The sequence below is a fragment of the Leguminivora glycinivorella genome, chromosome 15 (genome assembly GCF_023078275.1).
Source record: "Leguminivora glycinivorella isolate SPB_JAAS2020 chromosome 15, LegGlyc_1.1, whole genome shotgun sequence".
Classification (NCBI taxonomy): domain Eukaryota; kingdom Metazoa; phylum Arthropoda; class Insecta; order Lepidoptera; family Tortricidae; genus Leguminivora; species Leguminivora glycinivorella.
In genome coordinates this window covers 6929259-6951642 of record NC_062985.1, presented here as the reverse complement: position 1 = coordinate 6951642, position 22384 = coordinate 6929259, and the positions used below count along the sequence as shown (strand labels likewise).

At 38.2% G+C, this 22384-nt stretch overlaps 1 protein-coding gene across 1 annotated transcript in view; it reads left to right on the top strand.

Annotated features, from left to right (window-relative positions):
* Positions 1-12386, top strand: part of LOC125234181 (adipokinetic hormone/corazonin-related peptide receptor variant I-like) — a 131446-nt gene extending 119060 nt beyond the window's left edge. Inside the window, exon 8 of the mRNA XM_048140388.1 lies at positions 11109-12386. Coding sequence (XP_047996345.1) covers positions 11109-11288 — 180 coding nt within the window. The 3' untranslated portion in view covers positions 11289-12386. The remainder of the gene's footprint in view (positions 1-11108) is intronic.
* Positions 12387-22384: the final 9998 nt, after the last annotated feature.

Genomic DNA, 22384 nt, shown 5'->3' with positions numbered 1-22384 from the left:
AAGGGCTGTTTTAAGTTTGACGTGTCTGTCTGTCTGTTTGTCTGTCTGTGTGTGTGTCTGTCTGTGGCATCGTAGCTCCCTAACGGATGAACCGATTTCGATTTATTTTTTTTTGTTTGAAAGCTGAGTTAGTCGGGAGTGTTCTTAGCCATGTTTCATGAAAATCGGTCCACTAGGTCGCGGTCGGGGGTTTTTTCAAAATTTTACTTTTGTGGTTAGGTTATCTAATATCTTTCTGTGTCACTCTTCCATACCAGAGTGATATCGAGAGAAGCTTAAAAACGATATGCTACGAAGCATGAACGATTGACTACTATAGGTTACTTGACCCTTTTTAGGGTTCCGTAGTCTGTCCGTCCGTCCGTCCGCGGATAATCTAAGTAACCGTTAGCACTAGAAAGCTGAAATTTGGTACCAATATGTATATCAATCACGCCGACAAAGTGGTAAAATAAAAAGTGGAAAATAATGTTTTGTTAGGGTACCCCCCCTGCACATGTAAAGTGGGGACTGATTTTTTTTTTCATTCCAACCCCAACGTGTGATATATTGTTGGATAGGTATTTAAAAATAAATTAGAGTTTACTAAAATCGTTTTTTGATAATATTAACATTTTCGGAAAAAATCGATCCTAAAGGAAAAAAAAGTGTGTCCCCCCCTCTAACTTTTGAACCATATGTTTCAAAAATATGAAAAAAATAACAAAAGTAGAAATTTATAAAGACTTTCTAGGAAAATTGTTTTGATTTTGATAGGTTCAGTAGTTTTTGAGAAAAATACGGAAAACTACGGAACCCTACACTGAGCGTGGCCCGACACGCTCTTGGCCGGTTTTATTTAAAGTCTTACTTATATGATTAAGTACTGTCCAATTAACCGAAATACAATATTACCTTACCATAGTTTATTATGACTATACTTTTACGTAATCAGGCGAAAACAACACAGTCATGTTAATCTATACATTATCTGTGCATTAGGTCATTCTACTCGAAAACAACAAAATACAGATTAAAAAAACATGATACGTAGTCATCAAGTCATCATACACTTTTAATACCCAAACACAACAACAACATACAATCACGCCTGGATCCCATGAAGGGGTAGGCAGAGCACATGAAACTACTCAAGTTTCAGAGCCACTCTTGGCAAATAAGGGGTTGAAAGAAAACGAAACTGTGACATTGCAGTGACAGGTTGCCAGCCTCTCGCCTACGCCACAATTTAACCCATATCCCACAGTCGCCTTCTACGACACCCACGGGAAGAAAGGGGGTGGTGAAATTCTTAACCCGTACGAGCAACCCAAAATCTATAAATATTGTTTTTTTTATGTCAAATACTACAGAAGACAATCATTTATTGAGCCAAATTCGATATGAATCTATAGTAGCCTATTCCACGCGCCCGACGTAGCGTAGCGTAGGAAGGTACGTAAGTTTAAGTGCTACGAAACTCCTCACTTTTAATTTCCAGTGAAAATATATTTATAATTATAAGAGTGAGTGGGAGTGAGTGAGAGAGTTACGATACAAATGTGGAACAGGGGAAGTTCGAAACGAGTGGCGATAAATTAATATTTAAATCGAAAGAAAAGATTTTATACTTAGTCTTAGTTTCTATAAGTATATGTATTTATTCATGTAAACAACTAGCTAATATCAGGCCCCGTAGCCGAATGGCATTTCTCCGACGCCAAACGAAAGCGATACGCCGCTGGCTCTGTCGCGCCAATACGCAAGCGCGATAGAGATAGATATCTACTAGCGCTTCGTTTCGTGAGCGTTTCGTGAGCGATTGTGCCATTCGGCTAGCCACCCTGATTTAGTTAATACGTTACTCGATAGCGTTAACGTCACGGAAAATGAGATTCATTGTATGGAGAAAGTGAACAGCGCCCACAAACCGTTACTGACTACTCCATAAATTACATACTCGTACATTTTCTATTACATTTTCTTACATTTCAACAACATTCTAGTACATTTTATATTTTCGTAACATAATCTAAAACTATAAAACTGAAATAGATACCATACAGGCCATACACTAAAGAAAAAGCGATCAAGCCCACTGGATGGTGGCGAAGCGGGGAATCGAACCCGGGTCTCCAGCTATTGCGGCTGTCGTGATAAACCGCTACACCACCCCGACCGCCCATAATCTAAAACGTTTTATAGAGGCCCTTGTAAAAGTTGTAACAAAAACGCATCAAATAAAGTGACAAAATACGCACCACGGCTATAAAACCTGTACACCTCTTTATTGCTTTTAAGTTTATTGCGTCAAAGCAGATCCATCTGTCTCCAGACGGTTATGGAAGGAATAAACTTTACGAGCAGAAATCCCCAAGAAATTTTACGCTGTAGCATCAGCTTATGATAATGAACGCTATCGAAATACGGCTTAGCTTTGCGACGGCGGGTCGCTTCGCTTTCTACCACGTTATGTGATGCACTCGGATTTCTAGGATTATCCGTAGGTACATACAAGTATAGTGCCATCATATTATTGTCTAATGCACTTAGGGCTGTCCGTTCTTCTTTCCTCCCGACAGTGACATTTTCGGTAGCGACTGACATCAGAATGTTATTTAAATAGCCATTGTGCGTCTCTGAACGACGTGCTATTTATACGAGTATCTGGTACAACGAGGAAACTGTACGATAACTTAATTACACCCGCTTAATGTCATTCTAACGTCAGTCAGCGAATTGGATGGTAAATATAATACCCAATATATAATTATCATTTTGTATAAGTAATACAAATAGGCGCGGTATTTCAAGGCTTGAGGACAGTGGCGGATACATTGATATCATCATCGCTTTGACCTGCAGTCACCCACAGCTGAGCATAAACCTTTTTTGGGAACACCACTTAACACGTTCTTGAGCCAATTTCAATTCTCATCCATCTCAACAGCCATTTCCCAACGGAGACATGGACGCTTCTTTCTTCCAAAAACGGCCACCAATCCGTCAACAATTTGGCCCATCTGCCATCACTCCTGTGGGCGTAGCCGAATGCACAAACGCTCACGATAATATCTCTTTCGTAGCTATCTATCTCTATCGCTCTTGCGTATTGGCGCGACAGAGCCAGACTATATTTCTGTGGCGTTTCGGTGGCGTTTCGCGTCGCAGAAATGCCGTTTGACTACGGGGCCTGGCCCCGTAGCCGAATGGCATTTCTCCGACGCCAAACGAAAGCGATACGCCGCTGGCTCTGTCGCGCCAATACGCAAGCGCGATAGAGATAGATATCTACTAGCGCTTCGTTTCGTGAGCGTTTCGTGAGCGATTGTGCCATTCGGCTAGCCACCCTGATATGGCCCGTCCAATTCCACTAAAAGAATAAACGCTTGGTGGGCGGATATCAAACATTTTTTCAATACTTTGATATTCATAGGTTCGTGTCGCAAATAGTAAATATTATTATATTTCTCAGCCTCGCATTGTAACTTTATGAGGCGCGTTTTACTGGGAGATTTTAACATATCAGTTTAGAAGTTATAAACATGTAGGGGAACAATAACTTCTAGATTATTCTGACAACCCTACGTGAGACCTAGGATTATTTGCATATTCAAATGTACAATTCTCAAGTTTAAAGGTAGGTATGTTATGTGCTTATGTAAGTTCTTACTACAAGTGTTATCTATTGTCTTAAAATAAAAGTAGCTTTTTAGAAGTGGCTATGAAATACAATATTTTACTTCGCAGAATATTTGCAAATACACGTAGAATGAAAACTTAAACACAGCTAAATATTTCAGTTCACACTTGAAATAAGAAATATTTTCGCTTATAAATCGTGACAGGTAAATAATTTATTAGTTACCTAGCAGTCCAGTCAGTAGCTTATAATATTCGCACATATATCATTTAGTTAATGCAATTACTTCATATGTAGGTATTGTAATTCAACATTAATGGAATGAACTGATATTTAATCCCTCGTCATTTAATTAAGTAAGTATTGTATGATAAATCCTATTATTATCGCGGTTTCATGATTAACAATTACAATTCCTTAGTATCTATACCTACTCGTAGTAAATAAGTTATGAGGACCTAACCCGAACTACGTTACATAGGTTTTGCTTCAAAGTCACTCTTACGAGCAAATTTATAAGAGCGACAGAGTAGTAACACGCTGAACCTGATTTACGGTACATCCTCTGATTACAAATTAATTAATTTATAATTAGTTCCACAGGTGGTAAATCATCTGTATTACTAGATTCACCTACTTTTATCAATTTTAAAGCAGTTAATTTGACCCTATTCAAGGTCAAATTACTTTACCCACTAGTGGATAAAATGCGTTTTTACCCGATGGTATTAAAGGACAAAACACGTGTTTCTGAGCTAGTGAGGGGAAAAATAATTTACTTCATTTGCAACCCGTTCTCCGACTGTGTCTATCGCGGCATCCCCTGACACCACAGTAAATAGGAAAGGATAACATGCTTTACATTTATTTACATGTGTAATTGTGTAAATATCAGGAAATATGATTTTCGATAGTCATTCGTTTTTTTTTTATATTTTGTTTTTTTACGTAAGATACAGAGCGTAAATTTCGAATGGCGGGTAACAGAACAAGCGTGCCATAAGTTACCGTTAGACACTCTTGTTTGAGCCGTAACCCAAACATTAAATAAAACAGATAGATTAAATATTTACCATTCTTTAATGGATTTTAAGTACAATGGGTTCTAGTCTAGGACACGTAACGGAGAGAGATTTTGGTTAGAAAGGAAGAGACGCTGGTGCCGTGCACCTTGCTTTTATAGTGACGCGAAGGGGAAACTGGTGGCGCGGGGAAAGTCTTCATTCTTATTGGTCCGTCAGGTCGAGGCGCTGGCCGCTGCTCATTGGATCAGCGGGGTGACCGGAGGTTGGCAGTCCTGGACAGTGTTGCCAGTCATAGCGTTAACACTCTTTTTAAAACATGGAAAATAACCGATTAGTTTTAATTAATCATCAAATTCTCGTGAAAAAGCCATCCCTTAATGTAGACGGAAAATATATAAGCAGGTTTTTTTATTTTCCGTCTACATATATTATAGTAACGTAGGTATATTTAATGTATGCATGTGATTACTTAGGTTAGCAAAAGATATTTGTACGCCAGTCTGTAGGCACAATGTGGAGATCTGTAGAAGTTACATATTGTAAATAGTTTTAAGACCATTTTTGTAAACCCACTATTGACAAATAAATTCATTCATTCATTCATTCATTCATTTACTGAATTATCATACTTCTTGCATGTTATTTACAACTGTTTAGTTCTTAGCCTTTTGTCGGCGACGGAGCTACCAACCTCCGTGCTGCGCGGGTGCTGGCAGCCTGGCCGGTACGGATGCCGCTGCCAGCGCGCGTCTTTTCTTTTTGCACAGATTTTTTCTTATCTTTTTGTATATATATTTTTGTCTTTTTCCGTGTGTAATGTATTATACTGTACGGTCCAATATTTTACGCGTTTCATTCATCTTCGGCGGCCCGACAGCTTACACTTTTCATTGTATATATATACCGTGTAAGCGGTTTGGTGAAATGAAATACTGTTAGCTTATATGTGAGAAATAAGTAAAATCAAATGAGATACACCATTTACCTGAAAGATGGCATGTGTCAAAACATAACAGCGTGCAGCGTTAGAAATGTTTATTAAATGTCAGTATATTTAACACTTTCGAAACCGGGCTCTACGCGGCGCTACGACATTTTCGCTACATACGGGTTTCCCCATGTAATCGGCTACGCTTCTACGAGCGGTGTGCCCGACAGTCGGGTTCTTGGTAGCGAAAGTGTTAAAAGGAAATCCTATTTAGCCTTATAAAGAAATAATTATTTTCCTTATTTCGACATATTTAATAACATACTTACATGTCATAGTGCCTATGTCGTAATTTGTTTTTTGTAACAGACGATGAGTAAGAATGACATTTAAAGTAAAAATAAGATTGTAAGCCTACGTCGCACGCTGAATTATTATTTTTGTGTGTAAATTTAATCCCATCAAAAACAAAACTTGTAAAAACACCAAGTCTCGCAACTCGGTTCTTCTGACGTAAAAAGAGTTGAGATCCCTTTAATACCAAGTCGGTTAATTTATTCAGTCCCTACTTAAAGGACCTTCTGCCGTAAGTTATTACGTAGTTTACCTATAGCTAACCTAATAATATCTTATAACTACCATATCAATATTAAATATATTTCATGTTTTAAAGAACATTGACTGACTTGGCAATCGCATGAAACAATTTCGTCAACGGTGTAAATTGCGATTGCCAAGTCAGTCCATTTTCTTTAAAACATGAAATATATTTAATATTGATATTTATGGTAGTTATAAGATACTATTAGGTTAGCTATAGGTAAACTACGTAATAACTTACGGCAGAAGGTCCTTTAAGTAGGGACTGAATAAATTAACCGACTTGGTATTAAAGGGATCTCAACTCTTTTTACGTCAGAAGAACCGAGTTGCGAGACTTGGTGTTTTTACAAGTTTTGTTTTTGATGGGATCTCATTTCTTTTTGTAGACTCTCTGTAGGTAGATAGTCCAACTTTTTTCCTTCTTTTCCTATTTAACCTCCTCATACACGCATTAACACTTTCGAAACCGGGCTCTACGCGGCGCTACGACATTTTCGCTACATACGGGGAAACCCATGTAATCGGCTACGCTTCTACGAGCGGTGTGCCCGACAGTCGGGTTCTGGTAGCGAAAGTGTTAATAGTTAATAGGTATATGGCTCTGGGGCTGATAGGGGATATCGTGTTCATGTACCTACACGTGAGCGTAGCAAACGCGAAATTTTGACTAAGAGTATTTAAGTAAAAAATGCATTCTGTCTACCATTTGAAAGATATTTATTTGATGGAAATAATAAACGCGAGCGAAGCGAGTGCGATTTTTTTTCATATTATTGACTCAATTTATAAAGACTCAACCCGCTAGTGGAGAGGAAGGTGGGATTCTATCAAAACCCTTGTCTTTCATAGGCCAAATGTACTTGCAGGTCCATAACTGTATCGGGATGCCCATTTCGGTGTTTTTTTTCAGTAGGGCCCTTCGGTTTCCTAGTCTTCATCACGCTTGCTCCTTTGACTCTCTGAGACGTTTTTTTTATGGGATAGGAGGCACACGAGCAAACAGGTCGCCTGATGGTAAGCAATAACTGCCGGCCCTGGTCACCCGAAACACCAGAAGTGTTGGAGGTGCGTTGCCGGCCTTTAAGATGGGTGTACGCTCTTTTCTTGGAAGTTTGAAGGTCGTATTGGTCCGAAAATACCGCAGGCGACAATTCTGCTGGCATACGTTTTATGAAGAACTCCACTTCGGACTGTATTTTAGACACATGATATTTAGATTACGACGTAACTTTGTAACTACGTAACTTTAATTGATGCAAGGCAACACCACATAATTGATAGGTACAATTTCAATGGATTATTGTCTTTCAAAGGTTTGTCAATTACTAAAATCCTCCTTTTATTTAATTGTACCTTATGAATGTTGTACACTGCGACATTTTGATACATCGTTCCACAATCATTTCAATATCTGAATTAATTCCTGACACCTCTCGCTAGCTGGTGGCCTATCGGTAAGAGCGTGCGACTTTCGATACGAAGGTCGCGGGTTCGTACCCCGGCTTGCACCAATGAGTTTTTCGGAATTTATGTGCGAAATGTCATTTGATATTTGCCAGTCGCTTTTCAGTGAAGGAAAACATCGTGAAGAAACCGGACTAATTCCAATAAGGTCTAGTTTACCCTTCGGGTTGGAAGGTCGGATGGCAGTCGCTTTCGTAAAAACTAGTGCCAACGCCAAATCTTGGGATTAGTTTTCAAAGCGGACCCCAGGCTCCCATGAGCCGTGGCAAATGCCGGGATAACGCAAGGAGGATGATGATGACCTCTCGCTATTTTGGAATATGTGCGCGCCCACGCAATATAATACTTTTTATTGGATTTTTTCACATGTAGGTACGATTCTGTCGGCCCCCTTACCATTTGGTGCCTAAGAGCGGTCGCTCTTAACCCATTGCAAATTAGTTGAAAAAACGTACACATATTTATGATCTTGACTGTACCTACTATTAACGACTGTGGCATAAGTATTTTTTATTACATTTGAACACAATATTTAAGTACGTATTTATATTTAATTACATTTTACAACACATTGATTATAGGTACTCATATATTTATATGGGTATATGAAGTTGGTGATGTACTTGTACTTGGCGAGGGCTCGCCCTCATATCTATATACATACATAAAGTCGCGCATGTATTTCCCAACAGGGTACACAGAGCACACGAAATCGTTTCAGTGCAACTGTTGGCAAAATTATGAAGGGGTTGTCAGCCTATTCGTCCAGACCACAATGGAACCCATATCCCATAGTTGAATTATACGACTCCCACCATGTAAGGAAATGGGGTAGTGAGATTTTCAATCCATCACGACATCGGGTATCTGTATAAATTTACATAGACAGGTACACAGATTGATTTACTGTAAATTAACTGCAAATATAATTTGGTAATCCCATATATTGATATGAGATTACAAAGTTATTTATGCAGTTTGTGTATCTGAAAACCTGGAATGAAATTGCAACACTTTTTAATTTTTGTGTGATTTATAAACTAAACACTAACTGTATTCTAAATTTGAAGCTTCCAAGTGTACTAGTTGTGTCTTATTATCATTGATGATCGTGTGTCAGTCAGCCAGTGAGTGACAAAACTATGAAACTTTGGCTAGTAATTATTCCTAAACTATTGGTTCAAATTTAATGAAATTTGGAATATACCGTGTCTATATAATGACTACTTGGGTGCTGAAAATTGAGGCTTCTAGTTTTATCCAGAACAGAGTAACAGGGGGTTGAAAATGGTCTGAAATGCTTCGAGAAAAGGATGGTATGGTACGGCCGTGCCTCTTTTTGCTCGACTTGGCGGGGGCACTGCCGTGCCCCCAGATATTGTTATCATAAAATTGTTAAAATCACCAACATTAAAAAGCGTCTTGATGTTTTTAATGATTCCTATTATTAAATTTCTTTAGCAGCCAACAGTTATTCTTAAAACTAAAATTTTCTTAGATCTTACAGAGACAATCAAATATTCATTTGATTTTAATTATTTACCTTTAAAATAATTGACAATAATGTTACCGATTTCATTTCTGTTTCAATTTTCTGTGCTTGTTTGATTAACAACATTACAAAAAAATATCTACATTAGAAGATTTAGAAATTTACCGTTCAAGTATTACTTAATTATTTATTTTCAATTTCGCACTAAATTGCAATATCTATATATAAAACATATATGAGGAATTCTACGAAATCCAGTTCAGTATTAGAGCCCTCTCATAATAATATTCAATATTAGAGGCAATAAAGTTCGCTGATCTTTATAAATAGTACATATTATTCGCCTGTATTGTGAGTGGAGTGGTCTCGAGTTTAAGGCTCTCAACAGCAAGCTAAATATTAAAAGTTTTAAAATTAGTACTTACCTACTTGACTTCATTTATACAGGGTGCTCGCGAGGAACTTGCATAATAAACCACGTTTTCTGAGGCCAAAAAAAATGTGTTTTTTTTTGTATTTTTTTTAGTTTTTGTTTTTGGACGTCATTTCACATAGGTACTAAGTAATTGTTATTCAATAAAGTTGGCACTTTGTTTTCTTTTTTAAGTTTTACATTTTTTGACTTCTATTAATGATGACTGAGACTTATGCCTCATCATGGGCATGGCGCATCAACGCCGTTAAAAAGGCCTTTGTACTGTGTAACAATAAGATGTTTTTTTTTAATTGGCCATATCTCTCTGAAACTAGGCGGAATCCAAAAAAGTTTATGACATTTTAGTCTTAAATGTGATCAGAAATACGCTTTTAAAGTTATGCGGGTTCCTCGCGAGCAGCCTGTATACATAAATATTGTATATCCATGTTTTAAAATACGGTTAGGTGGGGTAAGATTGAAGGGTATTTCTTGAGAGGTAAAATAAAAACCCGCTAGCTTCGTTATACATTTTCATCTTACTCCTTTTCCCTTACCTAAGTTACCTAACTCAAAAATGAGGGGAGTTTGTCGGAAATTTCAGTATACGCTTAAACTTAAAACAACGCGGAGCGCTTAAAACTTGATTCAACCAGTTTCAAACTAACATGATGTTATTCCAGTTAGGTTAAACTGAATTAGTAAGACTGCGTAAGATTCCACAGAGTTCGGTAAAGTGACTTAGCGAGTTTGGCGGCAAGTGGCAAGTTCACTGAAACTTATGTCACTGAACTTCCAAAAGAAAAGGTGTCATTCGGATGACAACTGTAGCGGCTACTAAATAAGTGGTGGTACAGGCAGCATCAAAAGTGTAAAATAAGTAAAATAATGTTCGGCATGCCCGGGGTTTAACTTTACCCCACAATACGAGTACGATTTAATTTTCCTCAAGTTAAACCGCGTAATCCCACGTTTGCGTGTTACATGCATATTGCTTCGTCAGCGAGGATAAACTACGGTTTAACTGGCTCCGCTAACTTTACTGCAAATTAGAGAGCGCTCGTTTAGAAATACCTCGTGTTTCCTGCAAGTCTATGTAAAATTGCGAGGCGTTCCAACACGTAAGCGTTTACTATATGAAATTACAACAAGAAGTCCTTATTGCTAATGAATTATAAGGATTATTTAGTCATGGAAAGCAACATTTTACAAAAGGAACATTCCGATAATAAGTAATAATGAACTGTAAGATCTGTGAGCCTATGTTACCTATGATAAGTAGGGGGACATTTTGTACCTACCCTAGCCTGTTCCGTTGATCGTTTTTATATTCTGAATAATCACATTAACATTTAGCAAACAGTTTTGGAGTAAGAATTATTTACACAAAATAAAACAAATATGCAAAAGGTGTTATCGTTGGCAAGAGAAATCCGCTAAGAGCTAGGCGGGCAATTACAAAATTATAGCAATGTTGTATTTTGACAACAAAAACAGTAAACAAATAAATCAAACCTTACAAAAACATTAGTAATCTCTAAATTGCAATTGTTCGACAGGTACAATGCAGCAGTGTGCGTCGGTACAGGGTGCGCTTCCAAGAAACATCTCTCGGCGGGCCCAGCGTCACGTCCGACCCCGTGCCCTGCTGGCGCGAATACTCCGACGACGAACGCAAGATCAAACCCTCCAGAAGCTGCGAGGTGTTCACATTGCAGACGCCACGGGACTATTATTAAGTAGAAGTTGCGGGGTGTTCACATTGTAAACGCCGAGAGATTAATATTAAACATCAGTTACGAGGTGTTCATATCGCAGACGCCACGGGACTATTATTAAATGTGGCGTACCTACCTAACCTCGTAAGTCCGGCGTAGTCAGCATCAATAGTAGCCGGTGAAAAACCGCAACAAAAATATCTGACATCTTGAATAACTTTTCTAAATATGGATAAATCGTACAGTTTGCTGTCAGAAATCTCAGAGTTGATTGTTATTACAATGTCTTTTTGTTTAGCTGTTACAGAATGGTACCTAGTTAATTCTGAAGTGTTGTTTGATCCGCTAATTTTGATGCTGACTGTACTTGTACGAGTACAAATTATAAACTTGTATAGAAATAAAAGAAAGCTCCATTTCAAAATCGGAAAAATCGGTTGGGACTTACGAGGCCAAAGGGTCCTTCGTATGCATTAAGGAGGAATTTCAAATACTACAAACGGGACTCAATCGCTTAGAAATAAGTTTTTGAACTAACCTTCGACGTTTTAAAGGTCTCATAGACCGAGAGAATTAGGTAGGTATGTGTAAAAATCGTGAAAATTTTTACTGTTTCGAAAACTTTCTTATTGCACAAGGACAATTTTTCGATGGAAACCCACAAATAAACCAACGTCCCTACAATTCTTAAGACTGAAAAATATTAACATGAATGGTATGTATGATAAAAAAAAGCTTTGGAAAATATCCTAGTATGTACCTGACCTATTAATTATCTCTTATGACTTTCCATAACATTCCGATTATGTACCTCTGGCGTAAATTTCATTCAAAAACTTGACGTAAATGTGTCAGTAAATCCACAGTAGGTAAACCTGATTCGATTTTCCGGCCGGAAACCGTCAAAACCCAGGAATCTGTACTAAAAAAATTTACCGCTTTCCGAACCGCCGAACAGAAAAATAGTATACACACCTTGGCCAGTACATAAGGAAGCCTCAAATCAAATGTTTTTTGACCACGGCTCCGCCTTCACCGACAATTACATTTTCTCAAACATGCAATGAAATATTGTCTTTACGTTCCTTAAAATGGGCTGGGAAGTATCGCTTTTTGGGCGCAACAACTCGAGAGGATTGTAAAGGGATTTCATATTATATTTTAGGCCTAGGCCTGCAAAGTAACTTTTTTTTATAAAATATTGTCCTTTAGAGCATTTTTTTTTTAATTTCATTGTATGTTTGAGAAAAGCACTATACATGCCTCGGCGTGAAAACGGATTCCCGGCCTCGTTATCCCTATCCGGCCTCGCTCGCACGCTCGCTCGGCCGTATATACCCACTTGGCCGGAAATCCTCATTTTCCCGGCCTCTGATGTAATGTACTATTAATCTAAGACATTTTTTACTTAACGTGCCAAGACGTAATCAACTATTTGTAACTGACGTAGTGTGTATAAATTGGGTACACAGTTTATATAAACAACTTCATTCAAAAATGTATGTAATGTTCTACCTATTTTTTCGAAGGGACAACATACAATTTAGTCGTGTACTTATATCTAAGAGAACATTTCCATTATGCAGCAAATGTCGTTGAACTTACACAAATGATAAACTTGATAAAGGATCTTAACATTGTTCTAAGAACTAATAAGTCAATGTACATCATGTTATAGAAGAAACATTATTCAAAATAGCAGATACCTAATATTAATAACTGTGATATTTACATTAAAGAAATTTATGTCCAGCTAAGAACATTAATAATAAGAAATTTATTTTTCGGAAGGCAGACGTTGAGGGCGGGTAGATAAAGCTAAAAAATGTCTTGTTACGTAAAAAGAAAGATCATATTTTTAATGTTGATACATTATTATAGGCTGCTGTGTTATAATATAAAGTACTATCTTTTGCCCGCGGCTTCGCTCCCGTTAGAAAGAGACAAAAAGTAGCCTATGTCACTCGCCATCCCTTCAAATATCTCCACTTAAAAAAAACCAGCCAAGAGCGTGTCGGGCCACGCTCAGTGTAGGGTTCCGTAGTTTTCCGTATTTTTCTCAAAAACTACTGAACCTATCAAGTTCAAATCAATTTTCTTAGAAAGTTTTTATAAAGTTCTACTTTTGTGATTTTTTTCATATTTTTTTAACATATGGTTCAAAAGTTAGAGGGGGGGGGACGCACTTTTTTTTCCTTTAGGAGCGATTATTTTCGAAAATATGAATATTATCAAAAAACGATCTCAGTAAACCCTTATTCATTTTTAAATACCTATCCAACAATATATCACACGTTGGGGTTGGAATGAAAAAAAAAACCAGCCCCCACTTTACATGTAGGGGGAGTACCCTAATAAAACATTTTTTTCCATTTTTTATTTTGGCACTTTGTTGGCGTGATTGATATACATATTGGTACCAAATTTCAGCTTTCTAGTGCTAACGGTTACTGAGATTATCCGCGGACGGACGGACGGACGGACGGACGGACGGACGGACAGACAGACATGGCGAAACTATAAGGGTTCCTAGTTGACTACGGAACCCTAAAAATCACGTCAATTCGTCGCTCCGTTTTGCCGAAAGCCGGAGAAACAAACAGACACACACACTTTCCCAAATACCTAACCTAAACCACCAGACCACCACCACCAGACCTAAATAACCTATATGAAAACAGCATCAATCTCGTTTTGAACGTTCTCTAAAACAACTGATTAAATAACTATAGATTTTAGTGGCTGACGCACCCGAGACGAAAGTTTCGCCCACTCCAGACGCCCTAAAACAACATATGTACGTGGTATATTTATCAACCTTCATTGTGTAATGAATAACTACAATGTACTCGTATTTTGTTTAAGTAGATTAAGGTGGTTCGATTTTCATACAAATAATACATTTGTGTTATTATTAAGTCGCTAGCGACCCGCCAGAAGAGGCCCATTTCTCAAAACTGAAACTTACAACTTACAAATTTGTGTAAATAAAATATTTATTTAATTATTTGTCTTTCTGGCACCTTGTTGTACATTTGTCATCTGCATCTCTTTTTATCCTCTTATTCACTCAAAGGTTAACTGGAAGAAATCCCTCAAAGGGATAAATTCGCCTTTGTACTGTTCTTTACTGTAATTTACTGTGTTTTTGTTATTAATTGTACAATAAAGAGTTTACTACTACTACTACTATTACAAATAGTCAAGTCTCTTTCCAACGTGTCGTATTAGCAATTAGATATTGACTACCACTTGAAAATTGTAACTTACCTAATTATAGCTTCGAGAAATGGACCCCAGAAATAAACGGCTTTTAATATCAACACTGTCTGATAGATATACTTATATCTTAATTTATTATTAATATCCTCATATCATATACATATTATAGTACATATAAATCTCTCACACACTAACAGATACATACCCGTACATTCAAGCAAATACTCGTACGTACACGCAGCTCAGTGTTGATACCAAACACAATTATTTAAATATATTAACACAATTATTTAAATACATATATTACGTTACACAAAAAATAAAAAAATGTTATTTGTAAGCTTTTTGTACTTCCTTATGCAACTCGCTCTACAAATTGTATAGTTTTATAATATATATTAAGGTACTAGTGCGACGAAACTGCGTCCTGTAACACAGGGTTTCCTAGCTCAGGACACAGGGTCGCGATTTTCTGTAATTGTTAATTTATATAATAAACATTTTCCATTTTTTTTTTCACTTTTAGACAATCTGAAGCCAATCCTAAAAAGATTTTGTAAACATAATTCGACCTAGACATAGTACCTAAGTAAATAATAATATACTTATCTGAGCAATTCCCGTTTAGTTTGTACATTTGGGTCACGTCTCCGATTTGGATAAAAATTGGTAGGCTGATAGAGTCCATGATGCTGAGCAAGATCCACTAGGTTTCCCAAAATGTCCTATGTAGTTTGTATGAAACCTTCCTTTTTTGTTACCAGATTTCTATACATTTTCGGTAACAAAAAAGGAAAGCTTCATACAATCAACCTAGGACATTTTGGGAAACCTAGTGGATCTTGCTCAGCATCATGGACTCTATCAGCCTACCAATTTTTATCCGAATCGGAGACGTGATCCAAATGTACAAACTAAACGGGAATTGCTGATCTGTTAACCTGTAAATATGTATAATGTAATATATTGTTGTTATTAACATATCAGTGTTAATTAAATGTTTTTATGACAATAAACCTTTGTGTGATTTTACCTGATTCAAATTATATTTTAAAATTTTCAAAGACGCCTGGCAGGTATACTCTTGGGTCGACACGTTCATTTTTCGTCATATTCCTAAATTTCTCCGATTCTGCTTTCATCAGGCATTCTTCATTCGTCAACTTACTCTGCACTCATTATCGTCTTTGACCATGAGTTGTTGGCCTTTTTCTTATTTCGACTCGATTGTTTTTGGTCATTTCGTATTTGTTCACATTCTAAGTTGGTACCGAGCTAAGACTACCTACGAAAGAACACGAAAAACATAGATTTAACAGCGAACATGCCGAAAGAAGAGTATGACGAGTAAAGAACGAGACTGATTAAGATAAAGATGAACAATGAAATTAACCTCAGTTGAGAAAGACCATCGACGATCGTGACGAATAAAGAATGGCTGACGAAAGAAGAATCGGACAAATTTAGAAACGTGACGACCCAAGAGTATACCGCCTGGTATACACCCTAATTTGTAGTCATCTAAGGCAAATTTCTTTAAATATTTCTTCTCTTTAACACTATGCATAAGATACAAAGCTAATTCTACTGAATGAAACATTTGCTTAAGTGTTATCTTATTTTGATACGCCTTTGTAAATCAATAGGCTTCTTGCCTTCTAGTCAAATCAGCTTCTTTTTAAGAACTGTAAAAACGAATTTGAACGACTTGCTAATATGGAATTTATATGAAATCGAATTGAGTGACGCCACGGTCAGGTCAACTCAGTTACTTTATATATTTCTACTAGACTTATTAAATAGAAATTGGATTAAAAAATAACTTTTGTCCGTGTTTTTCTTTTCATTATCTGATGCTTTATTTCGTGCATGGTATAAAATATTTTATTTTAACTACAGTCAAGTTCCCTATTGCGTTAACTGACAGTTATATCAAAAATATTAAAATTGGCTTAGCTATAAAATTATGTGACTGACAAATCTGTGTTTACACATATATCGGTGTGTGAAGCAAGACATCGAAATCATTTCATCTTAAGAAGATGTTAAATATAGGTACCTATTTACACTTTTGCACCTTAATCCTTTGTAATAAGGCAAAAAATGTAAAAATATCTTTATCATCGACTGTGCGTACATAATTATCTAATAATGTACAAAGATAATTTTATGTTTATAATTAACCTTATTATGATGCAAGCAGTTAAAGGTCAAATTGAAATGAACTATATCAGTTGTCGACGTACATTTAAATATATTCCTTTTTTTGTCTGTTTTAATTCAGGAACAAGTATGTTTTGGAGGATTACTCGTACGTTCGATGATTTGTGTATAAAGGTTCGATGGTAACAATAAGTTGGATTAACAATGAACATAATATTATTTCGGGTATGATCCCGGTCGCTTTTATAACGATCGTATCTTACCGCGCACATCTTACACACGTGGCAGTAAGAATGTATAGCGGTGTGTATTGGCAACGTGCGTATATTATATACATAGAAAACATCCATGACTCAGGAACAGATATCTGTGCTCATCACACAAATAAATGCCCTTACCGGGATTCGAACCCAGGGCCGCGGCTTAGCAGGCACTATACCGACTGAGCCAGACCGGTCGTCACACAATACAACCATATCAGCTGTTAATTTAGTTTTGACTTATTTTTCTATCAATTATAAAATGCCAACTAATCTGCCCTTTTTGCCGACTAATCGCCGACTACTAATGTGGCCGTTTTGTCGGCTTTCCCGACTAGTCGCCGACTCAGTACATGGATCCCTAACAAAAACATGTCATCTAATGGACATGTCCAACATTAGTGCTAGCGGGGCCGGGCCGTTAGACCTGAATAATACTTATAAGATTTTTTTTTGTCATGCAAAATCTCACAAAATGAGGGCAGCGCCAGACGTGCACGTAGCGAATACATTCTTACTGCCAAGTGCAACTACAGTCAACCAATTAGAATAGGCCACTCTAGAACCCTGTCGTATTGACACCGTGCTTTATTTGCTATAGCAGTCACTTTAACTTTTACTGTGAAAGGGTTCTACAGTAGCCTAGGATTCAGATTGCTTGACTGTACTTTTGGCTAGGACCGTGTATCGATTAGCTTTCAACAGACGACGACACCTAATGTAAAATGTAGTTCTGTTATCTATGCCGGTGATTTGATCGTCGAGATCCCAACAATATTTTAAAGTTGGTACCTATAATTTATACACCTACTTTAAGTGAGGGTATTTAGGTCTACCATTAGCAGGTTTGACTAACGGATTAGCCAGTAGTTAATTATGGACATTTGGATATTTTGGATTCATACCTAACTACAGATTGATATCAGTACCTGTACTTTACCAGTATTACTTATTGTGTTAAGTAGAAATTAATTGGGTAGAAAAAAATTTTTGAAGATAGGCAAATATTATATTTTTCAGTACAGATGGTGTTTTTTTACGCACTAGTGCGAGAAGTGGTTCATTATAAATGTCAGGCCTTCGGAGGGACATCTGTACTGAAAAACATCGTACGGTACACTATTTACTGTACTATTTCCAATAGAATACGTTATAACGATCACGGAAAGGTGAAAACTTTTATTTCGTATTTTTTTAAGTGACCGAAATGGCGACAATGCCTTTGCGCGTGCTGAATGTATAATGTAAAGTTACTTTAAAATCAATATTTACACTTTACTAAAACGAAAAAAAATTAACCATCAAGCAATTTGCAAAAAAATCATTTTTGGCACAAGCTTTTATCGTCCACTGTACCTTTCTTTCAACAGTCATCTACTGCTCTCCGATACGTTTCTTGTACGAGCCGTACACCTTAGATGATATGATTCTTGATGGTTGATTGTAGTCTTGATAGAAACACTGATTTTGATACACTTATAAATTTATTGATAACCAAGGTATATTGAGTACTAGCTAGGAGCACGTATAAACGTAAACTAATGTATAAATCGATGTATGGCGTAATCGCAAATACAGCAATTAAAATAAAGTCATAATTATATTAATTTTAATGCTGACGCGAGAAATGTGCGATGCTTGCATTGTACATATTCCCGGCCAGGAGATGAGAGATTGATAAAAGATGCTGATACATTATTCTTATATAAATCTGATCATTACAGCGAAATGTATTGAAATAGAATCAAACAAATGAAATAGAATTTAAGTTGCAAGGAATTATTTGATAGAAGTAAATCCCCTAAACATAGAAATGTTTGTAGATTTAAGCGCAGTCGCCGCGACGCGATGATCTTGTCTCTCAGGGGGTTGTCCATTGTGGTGGTGCTCGGTCGCTGATGGGATAGAGCTGCGCGATGTGATGGACATCGAGGTTGGTCTGCGGCCGCTCTCCCGGGGGGCGGCGGCGGCGGCGGCGGCGAACGGAGGGGTGAGGCGCGCTACGAGTTGCCGTCGACGAATGTAGCGGCGCACGTACAGCACTGCTAACACTGCGACAATGCCCATGACCACGTAGATTACTGTGTAATGATGAATGTCGTGGTAGTTGATTCTGTCTGATAGGGCTCCCTCGTTCTTCATATGTTCAATTTGATCTCTGATAACCTTGAAATATTTGTCGTTGTTTTCAAGAGCTGTTGATTCGCCTTGCAAGACTGGTACTGTTAGGTTTATAACGTTGTTGATGGAAGGCACGTCGAACTTAACAACGTTTGATTGTGTTTTGATTTCGTTCGAGAGTTTCTTCTGGGGAAATATAGTAAAGGCGTCTCCATTCAACACGCACTCTGTTCGAAGGGTTATGATTCCTGCCTTGTTCAAATGCTCAGCCTTGACCTCCTGTCCGCATATGATTCTCACAGTACATTCGTCACAACAAAAGTATAGGTATGTATTCATAGTGCTTAGTTCCGTCCATATGTTTCGACAAGTGTCAGAGTCAGCTGAACACTCGTTCGACATTTGATCGGCGATGCAGAGGTGTGAGTCAGACTTTAGTTGATAAATTGGACCTTGTAGCGTACAAATGAGAGTATATGAATCGTAGTGCGAGCATTTATTTACAGTTTCATCCAACATAGGTATATACGATTCTTTTTTGATGTTTATAGCCACTTGTTTTGCTATGGGTCGTATTTTGATCATATTTTTTCCAACTTGACGTGGGATTGATATTAATCTGAAGAGTTCATACACATCTTGAAAAACTAAGGGAATCTTGATTTCGAAGATAAGGTACTGACGGGTCATTCTTGTTCGCACTTTCATTAATTGATATAGTTTGTGTAGATCAGTGTTGATGTTCTCGCAGGGTAGAGTCAAATCCTTTGGCATCTGCCCGGCTATGATGTTCAGCTCATCTTTCAACTGTTGTGGTGTCAAGAGATGCACGTTAAATTTGCCATAAATTACGTTAGCAATGGTGTCCAATAAAGTGTCTTGTATGCTCTTCAGGTTTACGAGTATGTTGTTAGCGATGATTGATGATACGGTGATTTCATTTATGTGGGTTGATTCTTGCATTTCAGTTGCCTGCTTGTTAAGGCTCTTCTCGATGTTGTTTATGTGTTGATTGAACGTTTTGTGCTGATTTTGCATTGATGTTTCAACTCTTTTCAGTAAGTTAGTTTCCGCCTCGATAACCGAAGTTTGATTCCTCCATAATTGTGCTAAATGTTTCTCATTAGCTCTGGTCAGGTCGATGTCCTTCTGATATTGTTCGGCAAACTGTTCATCAAGCACGCCGAACAGGCTGTGAGCGACGTTACCGACGCCGTTGAAGAAGGCCCTTCTCTGTCGTGGGGACTCGACGCGTTGACCGAGTAGCATGCTGTCGTAGTATTTTAGTTCCGAAAAGGCGTGGCGCAGTTGAGTTAGGACGATGTTGCACTGTTGTTTATTTTCGAGGGCGTGACACATATTTTCCAAGTGTCTGATGTATTTGGAAAATAGTTCTGATCCTTCCCAGTACGGATTGATGTCATAATAAACTACAAGTTTCCACTCGTCTCGGGCCAGCTTCATGTTCATTATTTTATCAAAATAAATGCCTTGTCCCTCTTTGAAATGTGACACGCTATGATTGCATTGTGCCGGTGATATAATTAACATAAACAGCATAAGCGCCATAGTGATGTAATTGATGAGTTTTGATCTTGTTTTCCTTTGTTTTGTTTGTTTTGCTGGGGGCGCGACCGACGAGGGCAACGTGTCTTCTTTCTGTACTTCTTTGGTTGATGATGATGATTCGTTTTCTGATACTGGCAGTTTAGACAGTTTGATAATGGGCCTTTTGATTATTGAATGTTTTGTCTTCACTGAGGCGACACGGACAAGTCCATCCTTTCCTTCGTGGACTTCTGATACCCTGCCAAGGGCCCACTTGCCAGCAGGTAAGTTTGCGTCGTGGATGATTACGACGTCGCCGATCTCAATGTTTGGCTTGAGTTGTGTCCATTTACAGCGTGATTGTAGCTGACACAGGTATTCAGTTTGCCATTTCTTCCATATATCTTGGAATATTTTCTGTGTTCGGCGCCACCGAGTGCGTTCGTCCCTTTCTGTTTCAACGATGTGGAGAGTCGGCCCGCTCGATAAAAAGTGTGCCGGCGTGATGTAATCCAAATCGTCAGGGTCTTCGGTCAATGCGCACAGGGGACGTGCGTTTAAACAACCTTCTATCTGTGCCAATAGAGTCGAAAATTCTTCGAAGGTTAGATGTTGTTCTCCCAGCACTCGGTGAAGATGATGTTTGAGACTCTTCACCGCTGATTCCCACAGGCCTCCTGCGCTGGGCCAAGAAGGAGCGTTGAAGTGCCAGCTGATGCTCATATCGCTGATGGCGTTGAAGAATGATTCATCAAGCGAAGCAGTGATCTCTTCATATTCTCTTCTGATTGCTTTGTTGGCTTTAGTAAAATTTGTGCCATTGTCACTGAAGATGTGACGTGGTGCTCCACGCCGGGCGGACATCCTCCGTAGAGCGGCCAGAAATGATTCCGAGCTTAGGTCTGAAACTAGCTCTAAGTGCACTGCCTTTGTCGCCATGCAAACAAACACAGCAATGTAGCCTTTAGTCGTTTTGATGCCGCGACCTTTGCTTGCCTTCACTGATACGTATCCCGTATAGTCAACACCGGTGTTAAAAAACGGCCTTGATGGATTTGATCTCGACTCAGGTAAGTCTCCCATGAGTTGTGATTGCTTTGGGGGTTTCTGCTTGAGGCATGTTATGCAACGACGGAGGCGATTTTTTGTAGCTCTATTACCTCCTATGATCCAGACTGATTCTCTCAGCTTCGAGTGAGTGAGTTTGGCAGTTCCGTGCAAAGTAGCTTTATGTGCTTGATCTATAAGCAACTCGGTCAAACGACCTCTATGTGGAATGATAAGAGGATGCTTCATTTCCCAGCTGATGTGTGCGTTGTGAAGGCGTCCTCGAACGCGTAGCATTCCATATTGATCCAGGAAAGGTCTTAATTTCACAATATTGCTTTTTAAATGCACTGATTGATTTGTTTTCAAATTTATTATTTCATTTGAAAACTCTCTTTCTTGCACGTACTTGATGATTCTATTTTTAGCTGTGTTTAACTCGTCAGCTGTTAGGTAACTCGAGCTTTGCTGACGCCGCGAAGCCACTCGTAGTATCCAGGCGAGTACGCGGGTGCAATGAGTCATGTTGCTATGCTTACATATTAATTCATTGATAATATCGCCGTCTGTTTGTTGACATGTTACCGCGTGGCTTTGTTTTGATATTTTAACCTCTTGATCCGTAGTGAACGTGGGCCTTTCTTGATTTTCACTGTATGATGACAGCCAGTTTGGTCCATTCCACCAAAGAGGGTGTTTTAATAACTGCTGGGCCGTGATTCCGCGACTAGCGCAGTCGGCCGGGTTTTCTTCGGA